This window comes from Cetorhinus maximus, chromosome 16 (genome assembly GCF_964194155.1).
Source record: "Cetorhinus maximus chromosome 16, sCetMax3.hap1.1, whole genome shotgun sequence".
NCBI classification, from domain to species: Eukaryota; Metazoa; Chordata; class Chondrichthyes; order Lamniformes; family Cetorhinidae; genus Cetorhinus; species Cetorhinus maximus.
The window spans coordinates 75,213,139-75,240,099 of NC_135894.1; the positions used below are offsets into that span (position 1 = coordinate 75,213,139).

Consider the following 26,961-nt stretch of genomic DNA (forward strand, 5'->3'; position numbering starts at 1 on the left):
CAGAGGCATTAGTGGAGTACAGAAGGTGCAGGGTGGAGCTTAAGAAAGCAATTAGGAGGGCAAAGAGGGGATATGAGAAACCTCTGGCTGGTAAAAGTAGGGAAAATCCCAAGATATTCTATAAGTATATCAATGGGAAGAGGATAACCAGTGAAAGAGTAGGGCCCATAAGGGACCAAGGGGGCAATCTATGGGTGGAGCCAGAGGACATCGGTAGAGTGTTGAACGAATACTTCACATCCGTCTTCAACAAAGAAAATGAGGATGAAGGTATCGAACTCAGGGAGAGAAACTGCGAGGTTCTTAAGCAAATTGATATAGGGAGTGACAAGGTATTGGACGTGTTGGCAGGCTTAAACGTGGACAAATCTCCAGGTCCAGATGATTTGTGTCCCAGTCTGCTGAGGGAGGCAAGGGAGGAGATCGCAGGGGCTCTGACCCAAATTTTTAATTCCTCTCTGGCCACGGGGGAGGTGCCAAAGGACTGGAGAACAGCTAATGTGGTTCTGTTATTTAAGAAGGGTTGTAGAGATAAGCCAGGGAACTACAGGCCAGTGAGTCTCACGTCAGTGGTAGGGAAACTATTGGAGAAAGTTCTGAAGGAGAGTATCTATCTCCACTTGGAGAGGCAAGGTTTGATCAGGGATAGTCAGCATGGCTTTGTCAGAGGGAGGTCATGCCTAACAAATTTGATTGAATTTTTTGAGGAGGTGACCAGGTGTGCAGATGAGGGTAGTACAGTTGATGTAGTTTATATGGATTTCAGCAAAGCCTTTGACAAGGTCCCACATGGGAGACTTATAAAGAAGGCAAATGCACATGGGATACAGGGTAATTTGATAAGGTGGATTCAAAATTGGCTTAGTTGTAGGAGACAGAGGTTGATGACAAAAGGATGCTTTAGTGACTGGAAGCCAGTGTCCAGTGGCGTACCACAGGGATCTGTGCTGGGTCCCCTATTATTCGTCATTTATATAAACGACATAGATGACTATGTGGGGGATAGGATTAGTAAGTATGCAAATGACACAAAGATTGGCCGGGTGTTTAACAGTGAGGTTGAGTGTCTTGGGCTACAGGAAGATATAGACGGGATGGTCAAATGGGCAGATAAATGGCAGATGGAATTTAACCCTGAAAAGTGTGAGGTGATACACTTTGGAAGGATTAATTTGACAAGGAAGTATTCAATGAACGGCATGACACTAGGAAGTTCTGAGGAACAAAGGGACCTTGGCGTGTGTGTCCATAGATCTCTGAAGGCAGAGGGGCATGTTAGTGGGGTGGTGAAAAAGGCATATGGGACACTTGCCTTTATCAATTGAGGCATAGATTACAAAAGTAGGGAGGTCATGTTGAAGTTGTATAGAGCCCTAGTGAGCTGGAGTACTGTGTGCAGTTCTGGTCGTCACATTACAGGAAGAATGAGATTGCACTGGAGGAGGTGCAGAAGAGATTCACCAGGATGTTGCCTGGGATGAAACATTTAAGTTATGAAGAGAGGTTGGATAGACTTGGGTTGTTTTCGTTGGAGCAGAGAAGACTGAGGGGCGAACTGATCGAGGTGTACATGATTATGAGGGGCATGGACAGGGTGGATAGGGAGCAGCTGTTCCCCTTAGTTGAAGGGTCAGTCACAAGGGGGCATAAGTTCAAGGTGAGGGGCAGGAGGTTTAGGGGGGATGTGAGGAAAAACTTTTTTACCCAGAGGGTGGTGACAGTCTGGAATGCACTGCCTGGGAAGGTGTTGGAGGCGGGTTGCCCCACATACTTTATAAAGTACCTGGATGAGCACTTGGCACGTCATAACATTCAAGGCTATGGGCCAAGTGCTGGTAAATGGGATTAGGTAGGTAGGTCAGGTGTTTCTCATGTGTTGGTGCAGATTCAATGGGCCGAAGGGTCTCTTCTGCACTGTGATTCTGAGATCATCCAGGACAAAGCAGCCTGCCTGATTAGCATCCAATTCACAAACATTCACTCTCTCCATCACCAGCGCACAGTAGCAGCAGTGAGAACCATCTACAAGATGCACCACAGGAATTCACCAAGGCTCCTTAGACAACACCTTCCAAACCCATGACTGCTACCATGTAGAAGGACAAGGGCAGCAGATACATGGGAACACCACCACCTGGAAGTTCCTCTCCAAATACTCATCCTGACTTGGAAATATATTACCGTTCCTTCACTGTGGCTGGGTCAAAATCCTGAACTCCCTCCCTAACAGCGCTGTGGGTGTATCTACACCACATGGACTGCAGTGGTTCAAGAAGGTGGCTCACCACCACCTTCTCACGGGTAATAAATGCTGGACTAGCCAGTGATGCCCACACTCCATGAACGAATGAAAAAAACTATAAACTGTAGTGTAAATAAGTTATCTGTTGATTTCCCTTCTAAATTCTAATTTCCTAATTTTTGACTTGTTCCCCTTGGTAGTTGAAACTTTTACAATTGTCAATGTAATTTTCTTGGAAAAACTTGGAAAGTTTTATTAGGTTGCCTCAAAGTCTTCACTTTACTGAAAAAAAAAACAATGGGCAGAATTTTAGTTTCACAGGCGGGCGCACACCTGACCGGATTGGGCGTAAAATAACGTGTGATGACGTCGGGTGAGCACCCCAGTGTCGTTGCTCACTCGCGTGATATTTTGGTTGGTAGGCCCGCACGAGAGTTGGCAATGCGCCTGCTGACAATTAAGAGGCCTATTAAGGCCATTAAAGTCTCAATTAGCGGGAATTTTTCGCTGCCCGTCCAATATTACGGGCGAATCGGCCAGGTGGCCTTTGCACTTTTGAGGAATCTTCATCCAAGGGCGGGATGAGGTTTCCGAAACTAAGTTTAAAAAAAGATTAAAATGTTTGGACACAAATTTCAGCATCCATATGTTTAGGTGACTCGTTCTAACATGTGGGCACTTTTTCCGGATTTTTAAATCTATTTTTATCGAATTTAAATTCCTCAGCTTCCTGAGGCAGCTGTCTGCCTTCTGGGAGCTTTCATTCCACGCTCCCCTGTGCCCGCGCTGACTTCAGAGCTCGCTTTCCTCCCGCCCCCACCCCAGCAGTGCTGAGCCTTTCAGTGCGGGCTTCACGCTGGCTGGCCGTTAATCGGCCAGCCAGCATAAAATCGTGGTCAGGGGCTGATCGTGGTTGGCAGTCCATTCTCCAGCCGGTCCCAGGCCCGCTGACCCGAAAAGCCTGCCCAATTTATCTTTCCAGCTCAATGTATTTTGGAATAAAATACTGTCATACATTGGAATAGTACTGAAATGATAAACTCAATTAATAATTTGATAAATATAAAAAGAAAATGACGAATGTTGGAAAATTGACGCGAGAACAGAAAATGAAGGAGATATACAGCAATTGCCAACTGTTAGTTGACCTTCCCATGAACAAAACTAGTGTTCTGAAATCCAACCTCAGTAACGATTAACCTTTGAGTAAATGTACCCAGTGTTTACTGAACAGCAATTAAACTTTGCAGCTTTAAAACAACCCACATCTATACTTTAGGAACAGAATAATAATATTATGCTTAACCTGGCATTCTGTCCTTCCAAAACGGCACATTCACTGACTTACCATGAGTAACACCACAGGCTGCTAGTTATATAATAAAATCAGTAGGTCTGGCACATTTTTCTGTCTCTCACTTCTCTGTCACATTTTGAAAAAAGTGTTAAGAAACAAAGATAGACATTTTAAATGTATAAACTCCGGCATGAATTGAAAATACCTTGACTGATATCTGAACTTTTAACGACTGTGCCCCTGACTGACCTTACCAATCATACTTAAAGAGAGGAAGAGTTCCTGGGTTCTGACTCGTTGCCTCCAGAGGAGCTAAACTCCGACCTAACAGCAAGTAAGAGATTTTTGTCCTTATAAAAGCATCACTTAAACATCTGATATGAGCAGCATTATTAAACTAAGAGATTGTAAATTACATGGTATAATGCTTCTCTCTTAAAACAGAACACATTCAACTTCCCTTAGGAAATACTACAGGTGATCTGTCCAAAATTTCAAAAGACAACTACTTTTAACTGTGTTATGTGAGACTGTCAAATATTTACGCAATGTTGTATTTCTATGGAGCATTTGTTCTTCTCACTGAGTCTGAACATATTCTTTCAACAACGCATAAAAAGCCAAGAATCCCCGTAATGTTAACTTATGAGCTGGTGCTGATATTTTTATTGGCACTTTCACTGACAACTTTGGTTTTTTTAATAACAGACAAAAACAGCACACACACACTTTGTCTCATTGCTTTCCAATTCCTCTCATTTGAGTGCAGATTGCTTGATCCAGTGCCTGTGTTCTTCAATTGCAGTCTGGTTTGAGTTATGTGACTATTTGTGCTTTGTCTACCATATTTTCCTGTGCCTCAATTCTCTGCTATTTAATTTAATTTAAATACTAGTGGTGTAATAATACATAGCAATGGACCTCAGTCAGGCATCTGTGGAGTGGGATGTGCAGTCAACAGATTGGCGTTATACTGATTGCATAACACTGCTGGCTGCTCTGAAATCAGTTGCATAAAAGTTTCTTGCAAGTGTGCTTACACACGTGTGAGAACTCCTCTCCCCTAAAGCAAAGGTATGCCTCAGAAGTGGTTGAAATCATGTTCTTTAGTTCTTATGGGACAGCACTAAAAATGTAAAGCTTATTCAATATTTGAATAAATTACTAGTGATTGCTTTTTTTATTTGACCAGGCTGCATTTATTGCCTAACCCAAGTTGCTTGAGAAGGTGACCATGAGCCATCTTGAACTGCAGCAGTCCTTGTGGTGATAATGTTTGCACAATGGTGTTTTAGAATTCCAGGACTCTGACCCAGCGACAATGATCTGGACAGTGATGTATGACCAAGTCAAATGTATAACTTGGAGAGGAATTTTGAGGTGATAAGTGTTCCAACAACATTGCTACTCTTGTCCTTCTTGGTAATAGAGATTGCAAGGGAGAAAGGAGCTGTCAAAGTAGCCATGGTGAGGTGCTGCAGTTCACCCTGCAGATTGTACATGCTCCGCGGAGTGCAGTGTGCCAGTAATGGAGCATGTGAATATTGAGTTCAGTGGCAAGAGAACTTTACCAAATCGACTGTTTAGTCTTGGTTGATGGTGATCATCTTGACAATTGTTGCAGCTGCTCCCACCCAGGCAACTGATGAGTATTCAATCATATTCTGGGCTTGAGCCTTGAAGTTGGTGTAAAGGTTTTGACTGTGCTGAAGTGAGCCACTAATCATAGAGTACGTAGTTTTCGCCCTGTTCTTGCAAACGCGATGCTGATATAGCTGGCCTAGTACGGCTTCTTGCCAGTGGTATCTCACTAAGATGTTACTAAGGTCTCAGCACCTGTGAGGCGCTGTGGTTTATGGGTGATGGCTGGATTTTTCTTGTTCATGATAGTCATTATCTAGCACTTAAGTGGCATAAATGTTTGCTACCTTTCAGCCTAAGCCAACACGCTATCCAGGTCTTATTGTGACTTGGCATGGGCTGCTTCATTATTAGAAGACTGGAGCTAAACACTGTGGAATTACCAGTTAATAGTCCCGCTCCTGGCCTAATGTTGAGAGGGCAGTGTGGTTGATGTTGTGAATATAGACTTAGAGAAGGCGTTTGGTACAGTACCACAAAACAGACTTATTAGCAAAATAGAAACCTGTGGAATTAAAGGGGCAGTGACAGCATATGCTTGGGTATTAGGGCATAATTTCAAAGTTTGCAGATAGTGGAAAAGTAAAAAGCAAGGAGGAGGATAGTAACAGATTTCAGAAGAACATAGACAGACTGGGAAAATGAGTAGACGCATGACAGATTAAATTTAATGTGGAAAGCGTGAAATGATGCATTTTGGTTGGAAAAATGAAGAGAAACACTATAAACTAAATGCTACAAATTTAATGGGGGTGCAGGAACAGAGGCCTATGTACACAAACCTTTGAATGTGACAGGACAAGTTGAAAAGATTGTTCGAAAAACATACAGGAGCCTTCGCTTCGCAAACAAAGACACGGAGCACAAAAGCAAGGATGTTATGTTTAAGCATTATAAATTACTGTTTAGGCTCCTGCTAGAGTATTGTGTTCGATTCCAGGCATCCTATTTTGGATAGGGTGTCAAGGCCTCGGAGAGGCTGCAGAGGAGATTTACTAGGATGGTACCAGGGATGTATTTATGTAAGCGATTAGAGACACTGGAGTTGTGCTCCTTAGAGCAAAAATTAGGGGAGATTTAATAGAGTTGTTCAAAAACATGAAGGGTTTTGATGGAGTGAATAAGGAGAAACTGTTTCTAGTGGCAGAAGGGTTGGTAACCAGAAGGCAGAGATTAAAGGTAAAAGAACCAGAGCTGAGTTGTAGAGAATTTTTTATGCAGTGTACACTAATGGAATGCACAACTTGGAAGGTGGTGGAAGCAGATTGAAAAATAACTTTCAAAAGCAAATTGACTAGATATTTGAAGAGAAAAAACTTTCAGAATTATGATCAAAGAGGAGGGAAAATGACCTGATTGGTCTCTAACCACCGCAACTATCTTTCTCCAATTCAATTATTGCAGACACTTAAGGATCTTTTCCTCGATTGTTATTGACTTCAGTTTGCCTCACTCAATTAAATGCTGCCTTGATGTGAATGGCAGCTACTCTTGCCTCTCCTTTGGCTTCCCGTCTTGCATCTATGGCTAGATCAAGGCTGTGTTTGAGTCTGCAGATGGAACCTGAATTGCCGGTTAACAAATTACTGATGAATAAATGTTAATTGGTTGTACTATTGATTACTTTCTCTAGCACTTTAAACAATAGCATTTCCTCTAATTTCAATATTACAATACAGATTCTAGCTATTTGAGGTGAGAGTTTCCTTGTCCTTGATTTTTTTGCAACACTAAATGTGCATTGCAATAGACTGAAGAAGCAGGGGCAGTGTTAGAATTGTGCAAAGTAAGCAACTGCGTAGGTTCCGAGCCAGTCAGAGCCAGTGAAAGGCCGTCTACTGTATGGTAATAGGTGATCCCTGATCATTTTATCAACTATTTTATATTATTGTCAAGGTGCATTTTCATAATCGTACATCTACAGCTTTGACATGAGATTAAGTAGGCAGTATTTGGAATGGCTGTTTGGTAAAATGTGGGAGCTACAAACTGGTCCGTTGCATGAGGTCACCAGAAGAAAAATAATGCTGCAAATATAAGTGGGGTAGATTTTCAACTTGCCACCTGGATGTAAACCTGGCTTTGCAGATCAGTCTTCTGTTCTAGAAGCCCACTGATTTTCATTTCCATTGCAAACAAGTTGAAATCCTAACCCAGTTAATGCAAGGACTAAGCAACACCTGTTATGTTTTGAGTTCCGAAAGGACTTGTTGAAAAGAATCTAAGCAGTATTTATATCATCGGAGGTCTTGTATCAGGCCATCTTAATAAGGCTAATAGAGCAGAAATTTTGTATCTGAACATAGAGATCTTGTTACACTGAACACAGCTTGTGCTTGTCTTCATGAAAAATTGCTTGGCAAATCTCTATGGGACAACACTCAAACAACCATGCATTATTTTATTACAGTCTTATAGTGTGCAAGGGAAGAGACAATGTGTTCTGACCTGATTTATATGGTTACACTGTGTTGCAAAAAGGCTTCACAGATACACTATTCCTGAAGTGGCTCTTTAAACTGATTCTCTGGCACATGGAGGAGAAAATAGCAAGTTTGTTTGCCTTAATCCTTCTCCCTCAACAACAGAAAGAGAAACCTTCTCTGTGCAGTTTAATTATGATGGACAATGCTTTGGCATCATTATAAAGTTTTACTGTTTAACGTACAGGAGCCAGAAGGAGGCTGGTGTACAGCATTGTACATGCTTGATATGTGGAGCAAATACGTCAGGGTACATTTTTGTTTGCAGCTCCGGGACAGTAATCAGCTGTCTGTTTGAAAACCTGGCAAATTTGCCCCTGCCACCCCCCCAACCCCCTGCTCCCACATAAAATGCACCTCATCCAAGCATGCTGTGAATTCATTTATATTTAGAATATTTCCTATCACAAAAAAGGGAAAAATTGATTTTTGGTGAGCTGCAATAATCAATGATTATTTTAACCTTGGATGAAAAGTTCATTAAATGAGTCCAACTTAATCTCACACACAGACAAGAGCGAGCACATTTTTGACAATGGGAGTCCTCTGGTGGCTAATGCTATATAATACACCCAGCACAAATGTTAGCAACTGGAACTGCAAGAGAATATGTAAGAGAGATGCAAAAGTACAGCAGGACAATATAATGGATAATTTTAGCATTTCCAAGATATAATGGAATAAAAACATTGCATATACTCAAGACTATTTTGTATATCAGCATGTTTCTAGTCCAAAAAGGAAAGCAGCATTGCTTGACGTAGATTTGGGAAATGAAAAGGGCCAAATTATCAATGTGACAATAGGAAAATAATTCTGAAATAGCAAACACAAAATAATTATGTTCAATGTAAGATTATGAAAGATTAATGAAGAATCAAAGATAAGGGTGCTGAAATGGAAAAGAATAAAGCTCGGAGAGGTAACAGGGGATGTGGTTTGAATTAATTGTCAGAAAAGTTATCAGATTAACACCAGATAGATTAGTGCTATGATGACCTCATCTGCAGGAAGTGCCACCGCTTTGACCAGCTTGAGCACCGGGTTTCAGAGCTTGAGCGTCGGCTGGAGGCACAGCAGTGTATCCGCAAGGCTGAGAGTTATGTGGAAAGGAAAGCCCCAGAGTGCATCTCACTCAAGAACAGTTTTTCTGTGATGGAAAATGGTGAGAGTGATGGTTTTCTGGGGAGTGCAGTCAGAGCCCAGCAGCACAAGGTGGGAGGAGAAAGAGAAGAAGAGCAATAGCGGTAGGAGACTCAATAGTGAGGAATACAGACAGGCGTTACTGAGGCCGCAGACGTGACTCCAGGTTGTCTCCCCGGGGCCAGGGTCAAGGATGCTACTGAATGGCTGCAGGGCATTCTGAAGTTGGAGGGCAAACAGTCATAGATCGTGGTTCACATTGGTACCAACGACAGGTAGAAAGAGGGATGAGGTCCTACAACAAGAATTTAGGGAGCTAGGTAGCAGATTGAAAAGCAGGACTCCAAAGGTTGTAATCTCTGGCTTACTCCTGGCACCACGTGCTAGTGGGTAAAGGAATAGGTGGATAGAGCAGATGAATGTGTGGCTGAAGAGTTAGTGCAGGAGCAAAGGCTTTAGAATCCTGGATCACTGGGTCCATTTCTGGGGAAGGTGGGACTTGTACAAGTCCGATGGATTGCACCTGAACTGGAACGAGACCAACATCATTGCAGGGGGCGGGGGGTTTTGCTGGTGCTGTTGGTGGGTATTTAAACTAATTTGGCAGGGGGATGGGATACGGAGTGGAGATATAGTCGGGATTGATGTACAGACAAGTATAGATGAAAAACCAAGTCAGTCTGGAAGGCAGAGTGTATATAGTCAAGTTAAGGCACAAGGGGGCATGGCAAGGCTGGATGGCATTTATTTTAATGTAAGGAGTCTTGCGAGAAAGGCAGATGAGTTGAGGGTGCTGATTAACACATGGGGATATGATATCATTGCTATCACAGAGACATGGTCAAGGGAGGGGCAGGACTGGCAGTTCAATATTCCAGGGTATAGAATCTTCAGGCGAGACGGGGGTGTGGGGGAGGTGTAAAAGAGGAGGAGGTGTCACAATATTGATCAAGGAGTCAATTACTGCAATAAGGAGGGATGATATCTTAGAAGCTTCCTCAAATGAGGCCATATGGGTAGAACTTAAAAACAAGAAGGGGGCAATCACATTGCTGGGAGTGTAGTATTGACACCCGAACAGCCAGGGAAAGATAGAAGGACAGATATGTGGGCAAATCTCAGAGAAGTGTAAAAACAATAGGGTAATAATAGTAGGGGATTTCAACTTCCCAATATTAACTGGGATAGACAAAGTGTGAAAGGCTTAGAGGGAGTGGAATTCTTAAAGTGTACCAAGGATAGTTTTTTAAGCCAGCACGTAGAAAGTCCTACAAGAGAGGGGATGTGCTGGACTTAGTTTTAGGGAATGAAGCCAGGCAAGTGGTAGAAATGTCAGTGGGGGAGCATTTTGGTGATAGTGACCATAATTCAGTAAGATTTACGGTAGTTATGGAAAAGGACAAAGATGGACCGGGAATAAAGGTTCTGAATTGGGGAAAGGCCGAATTTAATACAACAATGCAGGATCTGGCCGTAGTGGAATGGAAGCAGCTACTTGTAGGAAAATCTACATCAAAGCAGTGGGAGTCATTCAAAAAGGAAATAGGGAGAGCGCAGAGCCAATATGTTCCCGTAAATGTGAAGGGACCAACAAGTCCAAACAACCCTGGATGTCGCGGAATGTACAGGATTGGATAAAGTAAAAAAGGGAAGCTTATGGCAGATACCAAGGGCTCAAAACAGTGGAAGCCTTAGAGGAGTATAGAAAGTGCAGTAGGTTACTTAAAAAAAGAAATTAGGAGATCAAAGAGGGGGCAGCAAAAACAGGGGTGGGTAAAATAAAGGAAAATCTAAAGGCATTTTATAAGTATACTAAGGGCAAGAGGATAACCAGGGAAAGAGTAGGGCCCATTGGGGACCAAAGTGGCAACTGTGTGAGGAGCCGGAAGACGTAGGAGAGGTTTTAAATGAGTACTTTGCATCTGTATTCACTACAGAGAAGGACGATGTAGGTATAGAAATCAGGGAGGGAGACTGTGATAAAAGCAAAATACTGCGGATGCTGGAAATCTGAAACAAAAACAAAAACAAAAATAGCTGGAAAAACTCAGCAGGTCTGACAGCATCTGCGGAGAGGAAGACAGTTAACGTTTCGAGTCCATATGACTCTTCATCAGAACTAAAGAAAAATAGAAATGGGGTGAAATATAAACTGTTTGAGAGGGGTGGGACAGATAGAGCTGGAGAGAGGGCCAGTGATAGGTGGAGGCAAAGAAGAGATTGCCAAAGATGTCATAGACAAAAGGACAAAGGGATGCTGATGGTGGTGATATTAACTAAAGGATGTGCTAATGGTGACATTACGGGTAAAGCAGGACGAGCAAGTGACAGATAGCCCTAGTGGGGGTGGGGTAGGGGGAAGGGATCGAAATAGGCTAAAAGGTGGAGATAAAACAATGGATGGAAATCATTTTAAAAATAATAACAGAAATAGGTGAGAAAAGAAAAATATATTTAAAAAATATATAAATTATTAGAAAAAAGGGGGATGGGAAAGGGGGTGGGGATGGAGGAGAGAGTTCATGATCTGAAGTTGTTGAACTCAATGTTAAGTCCGGAAGGCTGTAGATGCCTAATCGGAAGATGAGGTGCTGTTCCTCCAGTTTGCGTTGAGCTTCACGGGAACATTGCAGCAGGCCAAGGATGGACATGTGGGCTTGAGAGCAGGGTGGTGTGTTGAAATGGCAAGCGATAGAGAGGTCTGAGTCATGCTTGTGGACAGACCGAAGGTGTTCCGCAAAGCGGTCATCCAGTCTGCGTTTGATCTCTCCAATGTAGAGGAGACCGCATTGGGAGAAGTGAATGCAGTAGACTAAATTGAAGGAAGATTGTGATATACTTGAATAAATCAGCATTGAGAGGGAGGAGATATTAGTGGTTTTAGCAGGCTTAAAAGTGGATAAATCCCCAGGCACAAATGAGATGTATCCCAGACTGCTGTGGGACTCAAGGAAGGAGATTGCGGGGGCCTGACATTAATCTTCAAATCTTCTCTGGCCACAGGAGATGTGTCAGAGGACTGGAGGACAGCTAATGTGGTACCATTATTCAAGAAAGATGGTAGGGATAAACCAGGGAACCATTGGCCAGTGAGTCTAACATCAGTGGTAGGGAAACTTCTTGAAAAAATTCTGAGGGACAGAATTAATCTCCACTTGGAGAGGCAAGGATTAATCAGGAATAGTCAGCATGTCAGGGGGATCATGTCTGACAAATTTGATTGAATTTTTTGAGGAGTTGGTGTAGATAAGGGTAGTGCAGTTGATGTAGCCTACATGGACTTCAGTAAGGTTTTTGACGAGGTCTCACATGAGAGACTGGTCAAGAAGGTAAGAACCCATGGGATCCAGGACGGCCAACTGGATCCAAAATTGGCTTAGTGGCAGGAGGCAGAGGGTGATGATCGAAGGTTGTTTTTGTGACCGGAAGCCTGTGTCCATTGGCATACCGCAGGGTACAGTGCTGGGTCCTTTGCTGTTTGTAGTGTACATTAATAATCTAGACATGAATATAGGAAATATGATCAGTAAGTTTGCAGATGATATGAAAATTGGTGGTGTAGTAAAAACGAGGAGGAAAGCCTTAGACTACAGGATGATACAGACGGGCTGGTCAGATGGGCAGAACAGTGGCAAATAGAATTTAACCCTGAAAAGTGTGAAGTGATGCATTTTGGGAGGACTAACAAAGCAAGGGAGTACACAATGAATCGTAGGACCCTCAGACGTACAGAGGATCAGAGGGACCTTGGTGCGCATGTCCATAGATCTTTGAAGGCAGCAGGACAGGTAGATAAGGTGGTTAAGAAGGCATATGGGACACTTGCCTTTATTAGTTGAAGCATAGAATACAAGAGCAGGGAGGTGTATAAAGTGTTAGGCCACACCTGGAGCACTGTGTGCAGTTCTAGTCACCACACTGTAGGAAGGATGTGATTGCACTGGAGAGGGTGCAGAGGAGATTCGTCAAGATGTTGCCTGGGCTGGAGAGTTTCAGTTAAGAAGAGAGACTAGATAGGCTGGTGTTGTTTTATTTTGAGCAGAGAAAGCTGTGGGGGACCCTGATTGAGGTGTACAAAATTATTTACGAGAGGCATAGATAGGGTAGATAGGAAGAAATTTTTCCCCTTAGTGGAGGGGTCACTAACCAGGGGGCATAGATTTAAGGTAAGGGACAGGAGGTTTAGAGGGGATTTGAGGAAAAACTATTTCACCCAGAGGGTGGGTGAATCTGGAACTCACTGCCTGAAAGGGTAGTAGAGACAGGAACCCTCACAATATTTAAGAAGTATTTAGATGAACACTTGAAACACCATAGCAGTAAAGGCTATGGGCCAAGTGCTGGAAAATGGGATTAGAGTAGATAGGGGCTTGATGACCGGCGCGGATACAATGAGCTGAAGGGCCTTTTTCCACGCTGTAAAACTGTATGACTCTATGACAAAGCAGCCTGCTTGATTGACACCCCATCCACAACCATTCGCTCTCTCCACCACCGATGCACAGTGGCAGCAGTGTGTACCATTTACAAGATGCACTGTAGCAATGCAGTAAGACTCCTTCACCAACCCCTTCCAAACACACAAACTCTACCACCTGGAAGGACAAGGGCAGGAGATGCTTGAGAACACCACCACCTGCAGGTTCCCATCCAAATCACCCACCATCCTGACTTTGAGCGATATCGTCTTCCTTCACTGTTGATGAGTCAAAATCCTGGAATTAACGGCATTGTGGGTATATCTACACCACATAGCCTGCAGTGGTTCAAGGAGGCAGCTCACCACCAACTTCTCAAGGGCAAGTAGGATGGGCAGCAAATGCTGGCTCAGCTTGCAACATCCCTTGCATGAATAAATTTTAAAAAACCAACAAGATTACTGACCAAATACTAGAAAGTGAGATTAGGCTGGATGGTTACTTGTCAGCCAGTGTGGAAATGAGGGGCCGAATGGCTTCCTTCTGAGCTGTAAATTTCTACAATTCTATGAGACCTGCAATCATGCTCACAGCATCGCCCATCTCTGCTGCTGCTACAGCCCATCTATCACTAAATCTCTCTTCCATGCCTTTGTCACCTCCAGACTTGATTACTTCAATGCTCTGCTACCCTACTCTGTAAACTTCATCTTATCCAAAATACACCCATCTCTCCTATCCTCGCTGATCTATACTGGCTCCCATGGCTTCCACACCTCAAATTAACATGCTCATCTTTATATTTCAGCCTCTTCATGCCTTACCTCTTCCTGTCTCTATCACTAACTCCAGTCCTACAAATTGCCCAATTTCCTGTACCTGAAATCTCTGCTCCGCTGTCTGCAGCTTCCTTTATAGCCTGCAACCACCAACACCAATGCCCATTTTTATCCAAACATTGACTCCCATGCTTTAAGCAGTATGAGCAACATGCTGTGGAATTCCCTCTTTAATTTCCCCTTTGCCTCTCTATCTCTCTGTCCTCCTTTAAGACCACCTTAAAAAGCCATTTGCTCAAGCTTTGGTCATCCCTGCTAATAATTTCTTCTTTGACTTGGTGTCCATTTTTGTCTGATTGTGCTTCTGTGGTTTGACTTAGGATGTTTTTTCTACTTTCAAGGCACTATTCAAGTGCAAGTTATTGGTGCTGCTGTTTTTGTATTCAATAAACTATTCAGAATCTGATTTACTTTTTTGTTTACTTTTTAACTTACAGTCCTGCTTTTAAAATTAAAAGACCTTTCTTTTCTCTGTTCCTTTGGGGAGTTTAACCATTTACATTATATACCCATTTTCTTTTCTTCCTTCCAAAATATATCACATCTTTGACCTTTGTATCTGCCAATGGGTCAAAATCCTGGAACTTCCTCCCTAACAGCAATGTGGGTGTACCTACACCACATGAACTGCAGCGATTCTGCAAGAAGGCGGCTCACCAACAATTAGGGATGGGCAATAAATGCTGGCCTAGCCAGAGATGCCCACATTCCATGAACAAATATATAAAAAATATTGTCTAATCTGTCTATACCTTGCAATAACATTCTGAAATCTTCAACATAGTTTGACATGGACTTAAACTTGGTATGATCAACACATTTTGATACTACCCCTCTATACTTGTATCTAGATTATTTGCATATATGGCAATAGATTGCCATCTTCACTGGTTGGGTAGTAATCTGGTGGAGCAAATTTCCCACATATTATAGAACTTGCATAATTTTTGTTCCACTGAATTCAGAGATATTAATCTCGGGCAGGCTCTACAATGGGTGCTCCATTTGCTCTGCTAGATTACTGAAAAAAAAGTAAAGATGAAATGTTTAACAAGAGAAGGCTCAACACAGATCCCAGGGCCACAATATTAACTGCATCTGATAGATAAGGATTATCAAGAAGAATTAAATTACTCCTCCTATCAGCTTTGTGTCCCTCAGCCACCCATCTTATCAAGCCACCACTTTACCTATAATACCATGGCCCTCAATCTTCACAATGGCATTGTGAACCTCTAAGTAAATCATGTCCATTCCAATTCTTTTGTCTATGCACTCAGTTTGCTCAGGGAATTGGATTAGTCAAATGAACCTTGAGATTTAAAAATCTAAGAGACTGATGTGATAATCCATACCTTTCTAAGTGCTCAGCAACATTATTCCTCAATATCCTTTAGGGAAGAAAATCTGCTGTCCTTACCTGGCCTGGCCTAGCCTACATGTGACTCTCAAATGCCCTCTGAACCAACCAGGGCAATTGGGGATGGGCAGTAAATGCTGGCCTAGACAGCGATGCCCACATCCCATGAACGAATAAAAAAAATTGTCTGCAGCATTGTTTCCTACAGTTAATGTGAAACTATTGTTCTATATCCATTTCCCTTTTTGTGGACAGCAATATAACATTTACTGCCTCCAGTCTTTTGTGGCAATTCCTGTTTCTAAAAAATGTTGGGAAGTTATGATTAGTATTTCTGCTATTTCATTACTAACCACTTCAGTATTATGAGGTATAAATCACATTAATCTTTTTGTTATTCTTTCCTTTTTAAAATTTATGTATCTACTAGTCAATCTCCTATAATGTTGCACACTTGGGGCTCTGGTATTTATGGAGAGGCGGGGAGGTTATGGGGAAGGCCAGAAATGCTTGGAGATGCAGAGGTCCTGCCGAATTTAATGGCAGGATCTCATTATCACTTTTTCTTTTCCGTTTTTTACTCAACAGCTGGCCAAGTGGACAGCCAAACTGGTGTTGAATGAGAAAAGCCTGTGGCAGACGGCCATAGCTGAAAATCATTGGGAACAGTCCCCAGGTATTAGGTACTGGGGTGTCAGTCGCAATTGTGGAATGGAGAGAGAACTGCCGGGGTTTGGGTGAGGAAGATCATTGATGAAGGCTTGTAAGTGGGCTGCAGGATCAGCCCTGGCTGACTGTGTGGAGAGAGACCATTGTGGCTAAAAGGGGAAGGGAGGATGGTGACTGTGGCAGAGGGTAGAGAGAGACCATGATCAGCAAAGGGGATGCCGAAGACTTGCGTGAGGGGTCGGGTGGTAGCAGTCCTGCTCTTCAGGCCCACTTTGAGTGCTGGAAAAGGTACTGAGCTTTGTCAGTCAGCAGCCACCTCCTGTAAAAACAGCAATGGTATGCATGCAATGGGTTGAAGGCATATTCCCCAGTTTTTTTCAATTTTATCACCCGTCCAATTCTCTCTCACAATCTTGGGGGGATTAATATCAGGGCCATGCTGTCAAGACCAAGTGCAGCATTCGGGACACACACAGTTGGAGAGCAAAGGGGCAATTGGACCCAAGCGGATATATACCACTCTTATGCTACTCTCCAACGCAGCATCTAATTGTTTTTAAAATGATTCTGGAGTGTTTCTCTTTCGCTACTTTATTTTGAAGCCTATTCCATGTGTGATAACTCCTTTTGTGAAGAAGATCATTCTGATGTCAGCCTTAAAGTTGCCTTTTATTGGTTTGAAACAGTACTACTCTCATGTTTCATTATAAAGAAATATGCCGGATTTATCTTTCCTTTACCATCAACAGCTTTTCATTAACTATCTCAAAAAGATTGCCTCTCAGATACCTCCATGCCAGGTTGAAAAGCTGAAGTTTGTATCATCTTTCCTCATAACTCAAACCTTTCACATAGGGATAGGTGTCTTGTCTCTCTATTATCCTTCAAGTCCCTAATAATGATCTTCATTGTTTCAAAAATCTCCTCCTGTCCTTGTAATACTGAGGCTAATTATGGATCTCAGTGTGCAGCGACCCTATCAGTCTCATAGTTAAACAGCTTTCTTAACAATTCCAGCTCTGCACCTATCACTGCCTTGGCTGACAGCGGTTAACAATGCAGATCAGAGATTGAATTTGGAATCTTCCTGCTGTCTGTCATACAAAATAAAAATTATTAGATTATTATGAGTCTTACCCTTTGCTTCCTTCCGAGGCGTCACATCTTTTCCAAACGCATGCATTTGAGGAACATCTTTTCCATAGCGGGGTATATATGGCAAATCCTTTCTATACACTGGCATGTGTGGCACCTCCTTGCCCATGTGCTGTACGTGAGGTCCCTCTTTCCTGAGATGCATCATGTGTGGAACCTGTCCATGCACTTGCATCTGTGGAATCTGCTGTGGAACCTGCTTCATTTGATAGTAGGCACCTCCGTGAACACTTCCAGCCAGAAACAGATGGATAGCTACTGTCAGCAACTGGGCAGGGACCAGAGACACAGCCATGATCTGAAAGAAAGTGCATACAAAGGTTTTACAATTTCTCAATATACTTCTAAACTTCTTCCCCCTTCTCACTTTCTCTCTGTGATTTTCTCTTGGGTACGTAAGAAGAACATAAGAAGTAGGAGCAGGAGTAGGCCATTCAGCCCTTTGAGCCCACTCTGCCATTCAATTAGATCATGGCTGATCTTCTTCCCCAACACCATTTCCCTGTGCTATTCCCATATCCCTTGATATTGTTGATATGTAGAAATCTTTCAATCTTAGTCTTAAACATACTCCACAGGCCTCTGGGGCAGAGAATTCCAAAGATTCCCCACCCTCTGAGTGAAGAAATTCCTCCTCATCTCTAAATGTCCCTTACAGATTGAGCAATTTCTTAGGTTGTTCTTGTTATGCTACATTATCTGAAAGGATTCCCCATTTAAATGATTGATACTAAGCTCCTTGTTTTTTTCTCCTCTGACATGGAACATTGTTCCATCATATGAAAGGCCCTCTTACTGACAATTCATATTTATTCAAACACAGCCATATAGGATAGTAAGGTTCAAACAGCAGTCCTAGCTGAGACTTTAATGCGGCTGTACTCTGAATGGGAACCCATTAGGTCTATGGCTAAGCTACAGTTTCTGGAAATTCATATGCTAAGACATATATAAACCAAGGATTAATTCTAATAAGATCCAATTAAGATCCATTCAACCTCCAGAATTTGAAATTACTGATGCTCTTCCATAATGCATAATCATATCTGCCCATCTCATTGCAGTACAAATGAAACATTTGTTATCTGTGAGCTACTCTAATTTTTACTGTTCTGAGATGGTCCTTCTTATCTGTGGACTCTATAGCATAAAGGCCTGGCACATAAAGGGTTAACATGGGACTAAGTACACAATGATGTAAAGAGAACACATGACCCACACCTAGGGGTCAGTGTAGTGTTGGACAGAGCTGTGTGTAGAAGTAAGCATGGAGACAGCTCTTAGTTTGGACCTTTACTGCACATATGCGTATAGTTTCTAGTAGTTAATAAATATTTACTCTTGAACTACCTAAGACAATGAATACCTTGTTAAGACCTACCAAACTACGCCCAACAACTTACAACAGACTCTAGGCAAGGTTATTGGTTACTAGACAGACTAATCATACTCTGGTACTTGCTTAACACTTGGTTATGAGTACTACATCTAAACGGGTTACAAAGTAGGTACATTGCTCCTGGGTATGGTGTTCCAACCTCTCTCTTGAAAGTCTACCACATGACTGACTGATGTCAGTGATACATTATCATCTATGTCATACATTAGCATATCCCATCTGTTAACCCTTTAGACCGTGCCTCCCCCCAGGTCTGCTATCTACCTTTTAATAACAAAATGAAACTATGCCTTTAACTATTTACATTGCGTTTCTGTAAATCCCCTTTTAGAACTATTGCTTCTAACCAACTCCATCTCCTACTCTTTGCCCCTCCCCAGGTCACAGTCCTGAAGGATTCAGTCTCCCACAGTATTCTTGGCCCTTAGGAAGACGTCTTGGAAGCATGAGGGTTTTCTTCTTTGTCTTGGAGGACATCACCGTCATCAGAATTGGACAGTAACTTAGCAGCTGTGCTGGAAAGTGGAGTGTATGTTTCTGAACCATCTAACTGCAAGGACAATGAGGGCTTTTCAATGAAGGACTGGCCCAAGAGAGAAGACTGAAGAGCATTGACCTTTGCACTCTCTGGGACTTGAAGAGAAATCAGGACTCTCTGAGGAACTTGTTGCTCCCTCGAAGCACTCGGGGAAAGACCCTTCAGAAGAGGAATGATCTTCAACTCCAGGGAAGACTGTCACAGCTGTATCATTCACTTCTGCATCAAAGACTGAAAATTGAACATCTGAGATTTCAATTAATATAAATAATAAAGGAAAGAAATGACAAAATTCCTGTAGGCCTTTCAGGATACGGAGAAAAGGTGATTTCCCAATTTTATTTTGGTAGGACTGTCTACTTTCTGTAGTGGTAAGAGAGCCACACTTCTCTCTGTGTAAGGCTGCTCCACTACGGGCAATGGGAAGAATCGCTGAGAATATAGAGACAAGACAGTACCATCTTCTGTTATGGGAGGGATTTCAACAATGAAACAAAGATGAATTTCCTGAAGATGAATATCTCAGATTGAAGATTGCTGTACGGGATTCTGCAGCTTAAGAAGCGCTAAATATTCTGCCGCAGCGTCTGTGCTGATCTCCAGCTCTCAAGGGAAAAAGACTTTCAGCTGTGACTGAAGTACAGGTGTCACTTGGCTTTTACCCCTGGAAACTACCAGCTCTTTGGCAATATAATCCTCTATGGACTCTGACATGGAATCAGGCAAGGCATTCTCCCTGGAAGACTCTTCATGGACATCAAGAGCTAGACTAGACGATGCAGTGGAAGAAAGATCTGAATGCTGCTCAGCCACTAGAAACACAGCTGACTCCTCAAAAAAGACAACAGAGACTCCATATGGTGCATAGATCGACTGGAAAGATGGAACAACCTCAAGGACCTCATCCCCCAACAGATCACTCAGTGCTGCAATGGCTTCTTCCTCATCACTTTCTTCTGGAAATAATCAATTCAGGTCAAGCAGGTCTTCATGTGTATGATCACTGTCTGCTGCAGCGCCTTCTATATCCATCACCTCTGACCTAACTTCATGAAGAACTGAGAGATTCATAACTTCAGTCTCTGCCTGGATTCTAATGGATGGTGTCTTTTTGATAAAAAGGAACTTGCTGCTGATTGTATAGCCTTCCTTAGCTGCTGTAGGCAGAAGTTCCACTGATTCTAAATAAAAGGTTTGTTCCATGAAGGACATTGAGTTGTTCATATGCTGGGCAAAATCTGTTTTTTCTAGGATTCCTAGAAGCATGCTAACATTGCCATTCAATAAGGATGTGCATTGATTGTGGCCAGCATAGACAGAATCAACAATCTGTCACCCCTTGTAATGAAGAGGAGCAATAATCCTGCCTTTAATTGGAAAGTCTGTGCTACCTGGACCTCATAATTTGGTGTCTGATGGATGAAGGGTCATTGGCTGAAGCTGATCGAGATCAGCTGCCAGTATGTTAACACCAGCTCCAGTATCAATTTTAAAGATGGTATCAAAGCCTTTAACTTGCACTGTAATTGACCAATAGTATGGTCATACATATGGTCATAGTATATTAACTTCCCCTAGGAACTTTGCAATTTTGTCTTTTCCTTGATTTACAATTTCTTGGATGGAGTGTGTTTCATGGATATTTTCTTGTCTTCTACCTTGACTGAAGTTGTTGGATTTGCAGAAATGCTTGAAATGACCAGTTTTGCTGCACTGGACAGTCAAACGGACATGGTAGGAGCAGGGACCGCTCACCAGGTACTGTCATTATTGTCTCAAGAGCCCGAAGAGAGGCCAGCAGTGGGAGTTATGGAAACACCATTTCCTTCTATACCGAGCAGCATCGGGCCTTCATGCTAAAGAGGAGAAGCATCTAGTCAGTTCCTTTCTTTATGCAGTAGGTCCAGCAGCAGATGATACTCTCCTGAGGCAGGGAGTGGAAGAGTCCACAGCAGACTTTGAGACTGTTCTTAAAGACCATGGCACCTATTTTAGCTTGAAGCAAAACTTAGTTATAGAATGAGCACATTTTAACCAGAGGTTGCAACAGCCTGGGGAATCAATTGAATTATTTCTAACTGACCCTTATCACCTAGCTAGTTCTTGTAGATACAGGGTGCTGAAGGATGAGCTAATCGTGATTGTATAGTCATGGGCGTCTGAGATGAAAAACTCCTGACTTTCCGCAGACCAAAGATGATCTTACTTTAGATCGGACAGTCCAGTATGCGAGGCAGGCTGAGCTTAAAAAATTTAACCAGGCCATCATTCAGCGCATTTCTGAGGCTTCACCTGACCCTGTTGACTGGGTAGGCCCATGAGCAGCAGACCCACTCATAAGAAAGCCTGCCAAACTGAGCGAAAGGGCAGGAAACTCCACACTTGCAGCCATTTTGAGGTACTTTCCTCCTTCCGTTGAGTCATAAGTACGAGCTGCTATCAAGTTTTTCTTCACTCTGTGGTTCCTTTGATAACACCAATGTATTTTTTACATTGGTGCCTCCACTGCTGGCACCAGGTTCTGAGATGGTTCTTCTTGTCTGTGGACTCTAGGCATGGTACTTGGTTACGGACAGACTGTAATCGTACTCTGGCATATGCTTAACACTTGTTTATTAGAACTACATCTAAACAGGTTACAGAGTAAGCATGTTGTTCCTGAGTATGGTGTTCCAACTTTTCTCTTAAGAGCCTAACACATGACTGATTGCTTGATACATCATAACCTATGTCATACATTAGCATATCCCATCTGTTAACCCTTTATACTACAGTGTGATCAGGGCAAACAAAAACAAGGCTCTTCAACCAATCCGATTAAAGAACTCTCACTGACACTTCTAGCCATTTTTATTCTCTTTAAAATGGCAAGACTGAATCATACCTCCCAAAAATGGGTGGGCTGATATTGTGTCATAAGTTAAAATGCAAAGTATCTGATTTAGGATCCTTAACTCGCTTTGGGCTGCCAACTTATGGAAGTGGGACGAGGAGAGGGTGAAAATCTGCTGGCGGAAAGTAGGTTGGTCATTTAAATATTATAACAAAGCTGCCTGTCTTCATTTTAACAGTCAAGAGGGCACTACTAGAGTGACAGTGGTGGGAAGACGAATGCTGTCATCCTGAGGCAGGGAAAGTGGTTTATGCTCCAAATCTTTACACCCACAAACTAATCAAACCATGAGTAGGGCATTTGGAGCAGTCTCTTTGACCAATTCAGAGACAGACCTATTTATTCAACAGGCTTAATTGCCCTTGCACTGAGTAGTTTACTAGGCCATTTCAGAAGGCAGTTACGAGTCAACTACATAGCTGTGGACCTGTAGTCACATTTAGGCCAGACCAAGTAAGGATGGCAGATTTCCTTCCCAAAAGGATTTATTTTTAGGGTACAGTTGTTCTGTACCAGTAGTTTTGTCTGCTTTAGGTAAAAGTTTTGTCCTACAGTAAAAGATATTATCATTCTTCTCAACCGTAAATTCTGGGAATTGTGATAAAATAAGAATCATTCACACTTATATCCAGAGTGCATTGACTGTACCAGGACCTAGCGGGATTTTACAGTCCTGCCAAAGCCAATGGACTTTTGAAAGGCTTGCCACCTTTTATGGCCCTGCCCCTGCCCCCACCACGACAGGGCCGTAAAATTCCGCCCATCCGCTTTTTTAACATGCACTTGGACTGGTTCTTAAACTGCCACCTGCTGGGATTTGCGTGCACAGCAGGCCTCTTCCGCCCAAACTCCAGGAAAGCCAAAATGTCTCGATGAAAAGTCTGCCCAACATAAATCAGGAGTCTTCAGACAGCCAGTCAGCTGGTAATGTTTTGCAATTTAGACTGAAGTTAAATGAATGTATCTTTTCAATAACAGTTTCCCACAGTTAAAAGCCGAATAATGCTGGCTGCTGTCTGGAATAGGTGAAGCATTGCCAGAATTGATGGTGTGACTGTGAAACATCTGTTTGTTTTTCAAACTGTCAATGAATTGGAGAACAAAAGGGGCTAATTGTGGAATATACTTCAAGGATTAGTCAGTCTTACAAAACAGTGAATATAACCACTGAAAAGTGATTTTTGGAGATAACATCTGATAATTTTTCCATTGGCTTGCAAGAATTTTAAGGGTACGTTTCTCATTTAACCCTCTAAACTGCAACAGGTAAACTGTCAAAAATCTATCATGTAACACCTGTGAAAAGGATTTTGCTGTAAATTCCATATGGCTATTTAAAAGTAGGTTTAAAAGGGATTCAGTCGTAGATTGGCCTGGAGTCTCTAGGAATTGAAGATTGGTCTGTAGGATACTGCTGTGTGCAACCCTGGAGAAAAATCCTCGGGGCATTAAAAAAGATAGTTTTTTTTTTGTCATTTTCTTTGAACATTTTTCTTTACCAGATATAAAAATATTGAAAACGGAAAACAAAGGCTATTACATAATTCAGTTGCTTTCCAATTGGTGTAGGAAGGTATAGTATTAGGGTTAATGTGTGGGACTTTGTAAATAGCTCCTCCCATAATGATGAGGTAAGACGACATATAACTAGGAGTCAAGTGGGACAATGCTCATGGCTTCAGCAGTGTAACACCTAGTCATGAATAGCTGTACATTGTTCAGTTGTACAAAATAAACCAGTAGCTGTTTGAACATACCAATGTCTCAGTAACCATTCCAATGCAAGACTAACTAACATACAACAGAAGGCAGTGCGTCACTAGGAGAGGTGTGTTGGCCAATTAATGGCTGGAGCGTGGGGTGGGGGGCAAGTCATGTAATGATCCTTCAGGAATACATTTAATCACAGTTGGCAACTCTAATTGGGTGTTACACAGGTCTTGAACGTTCTGCTTTCACTTCTAACACATTAGCCTTAAATAGCACATAATCTAGACTGACATACTAGTGTAGTATTGTCGGAGTAGTGGACTATCGGAGTTGCTGTATTTTGGATGAAACATTAAACCTAGTCCGCCATCTCAAGTGGATATAAAAAATATCATGGCACTATACAAAGAAGTGCAGGTACCTTCTTGCAACTACCCAGTTCAAAGTTTAACTTGCATAGATTATGACCACAGAAACACCATACAAGTTCATTTGTAAAAGTCTAGTGTGGTGGTGGGGGTAGTGAGGAACACAGTAGTTCTGTTTGGGACAGTGGGACCAGCCATGTTAAAGCGGCTATATTAACATCTTTACATTTCCACCAAGGTCACCAATTTTAAAAGGAACTCAAAGTCATCTTGTTTACAGTTACAATCTGCATACTATAGTCTTACACATAATGGAGAAGGTTACCACTTTTATTTACTTTTATTTTCCTTACCAGGCAGTAGTTAGGAAAGAAGGCAGAGGCGCGGCTTAAGAATTTCAAAGCAGTTCGGGTCTGATCTGCAGAATAAGTAAATCACATGAAGAGTACTCTGTTAGACCAATTTTGCTTTTTTTCAGCAAACAACAACAGATTAATATGTACGTTTTTTTTTACCCATAATTCGTGTCAATAAAAACAGACAGATAAACCTGCAGGTGGAATCTGCACACTAGATGGTGCCCTGCAGCTAGTTTCAAGAAATACATCTGGTACAAAAATCCTAATGTACAAACTTAGGAAAGTGAAGGGAATGTATGAATTCAGTGCAAGTGTAGAATGCTAATATGCATTTATCTTCACATTGCAGAATCAATCCGATTTTTTGGAGTTCTATTTTTGATCATTTTGACAAACGAGGTGGATTGGTTTCTGGATTCCAGGTAGCTACATCACTTAAAAATTGGCATGGAGCTTGTTGTAGGCTGACTGTCACTTGATTTGATTTAAACATCCATTATTGTTATTCCATTATTGTTGAGTTTCCCAAAAATTTACACCTTCTCATTTCAATTCCTGCTGCAAATTCCAGTTGGAATTGGTAAATATTGATCAGTTCAATGCTGTTTTATCTACTGAATTTGCTTAAACTAAGATCAATTGAAATTTAAAGCAGAGGTATGTGTGAAACCCTCTCACCTACTGTATGACTACGTTATTAATATAACTCAACTAACTGTTTTATCATTGTAAAAGTATTTGTATGTGGGCTTTTATTGTTTCACATCAGGCTGGCAGCTGCAGAGCATGTCTGTAATTAGTCCACATCACTCCCATGTTAATTATAAAAAATTTAAATGCCCTCATTTGTTTCAAGTGGAGCTTTTGCCCCTGCTTTGTGGGGAATGGGAAAATGCCTCCCAAAATGCATGTCAACTGTAAAGGAAGGAAAGGCCCAGCATAACAAGCCACCTTTCACCTGTCCTAATATCTCCTTTTATGGCTCAATGTCAAATTTTGTTAGGTAACCTCAGGATTTTTCACTATGTTAAGGGTGTTATACAAATGCAAGTTTTTGCTGTTGTTATCTGTCTTATATTCTGGGATTTCCAGTTTCCCCATTTGCTGTGCACGATCAGCTTGTTGCACTGCATGGTCCTTTTAAGAATGCTGTGTGGCCTCACATATGCACATCTTAAAGGGAACTTTGCTTGTGCATGATTGTTCCCTGCGTGGTACATTCTCAAATATGCGTTGCCGTGCACCCACACAGCTTAGTGGGAGTATTGATTGCCAGTAAAACACAGCCATGGAGCAAAATCTGTGTGTAGAACTTCAGTGACATAGTTAACATGGGTAATGGGCAGTCTTTTACATTGACAATGCCAATGAAGTGGATCCGACTGACATCATATGAGGGAGGCAGATGTACACAAAATACCTTCCCCTGGGCTTAGCTGTAATTCACAGTTCAAAAGCCAGATGATAAGGGGTGACTGACACGTGAATGAAGTACATGCAGCATACTTCGTGGGCAGAATTTTACATTCGGTGTAAAATGACGCGCGATGATGTTGGGCGTACATCCCAACGTCATCGCGCTGTCTTGTGATATTTTGTTCGGCGGGTGCACGCTAGAGTCAGCCACGCACCCACCGATATTAAGGCCATTAACGAACTAATTAATTTCAAATTAACGCTGCCCGACCAACCTAACAGTTGGCGGGCAGGCGAAAAGGCCAAGCGGCCTTTACGTTTTTAAGGAAACCTCATCCACGAGCGGGATGAGATTTCCTACAGCTATTACAACTTAAATAAAAGCTTTATTTGAAAAATGAAACATGTCCCATCTCATGTGACACAGTCACAAGAGATGGAACACGTTTCATTAAAATTTTACTGTATCTATTTATTTTTTTAACAATCGCTTCAATCTCCCTGAGGCAGCTCTGTGCCTCAGGGAGATTGAAGTGCTTTTTCGCACGCATGTGCAAAGGAGCGCTGGACCCGACTCTCCCTCCTCCACCCGCCCACACAGGTCAGCGCTACCGTTCGCGTTCCATGCTGGGTGGACCTTAATTGGCCCGCTTGGGTAAAACTGTGGTGTGGAGCTGATCGCGGGCGGCAGTTGGCTCCGTGACCACCCTGCCCGCTCCCGCCAAGCCCGCCCGACCAGTGAAAAATCCTGGCCTATGTAACCCAAGTGTATGTGACAATTTAATGAAACACACTTTCCCTTTAATTTTTGTAGGTTATTAGGCTGTGAATCATATTAATGAGGAGCAAAGTTTAAGCATATCCCAAGGTCATCTGGTCTAGTGATATATGTTTAAACACACTTCTAGCCATTTTTATTTCCTTTAAAATGGCAAATGCTCGTTCCTGTTTTAAGCAGTTCTGAGTTTTCTGATCTTTAATATTTATATTCTTATAATCTGTTATCATGAATAATTCTTGTGTTCATATTA

At 42.2% G+C, this 26,961-nt stretch overlaps 1 protein-coding gene across 3 annotated transcripts in view; it reads right to left on the bottom strand.

The window, feature by feature from the left end:
* LOC144691721 (uncharacterized) overlaps positions 1-26,961 on the bottom strand; it is a 183,545-nt gene that overhangs the window by 21,155 nt on the left and 135,429 nt on the right. For all 3 annotated transcript variants that reach the window (XM_078560108.1, XM_078560109.1, XM_078560107.1), the window contains 2 exons: positions 24,509-24,573; positions 17,230-17,545 (listed from right to left, as the gene is read on the bottom strand). In XM_078560108.1, the coding sequence (XP_078416234.1) occupies positions 17,230-17,542 (313 nt within the window). In that variant the 5' untranslated portion in view covers positions 17,543-17,545; positions 24,509-24,573. The remainder of the gene's footprint in view (positions 1-17,229; positions 17,546-24,508; positions 24,574-26,961) is intronic.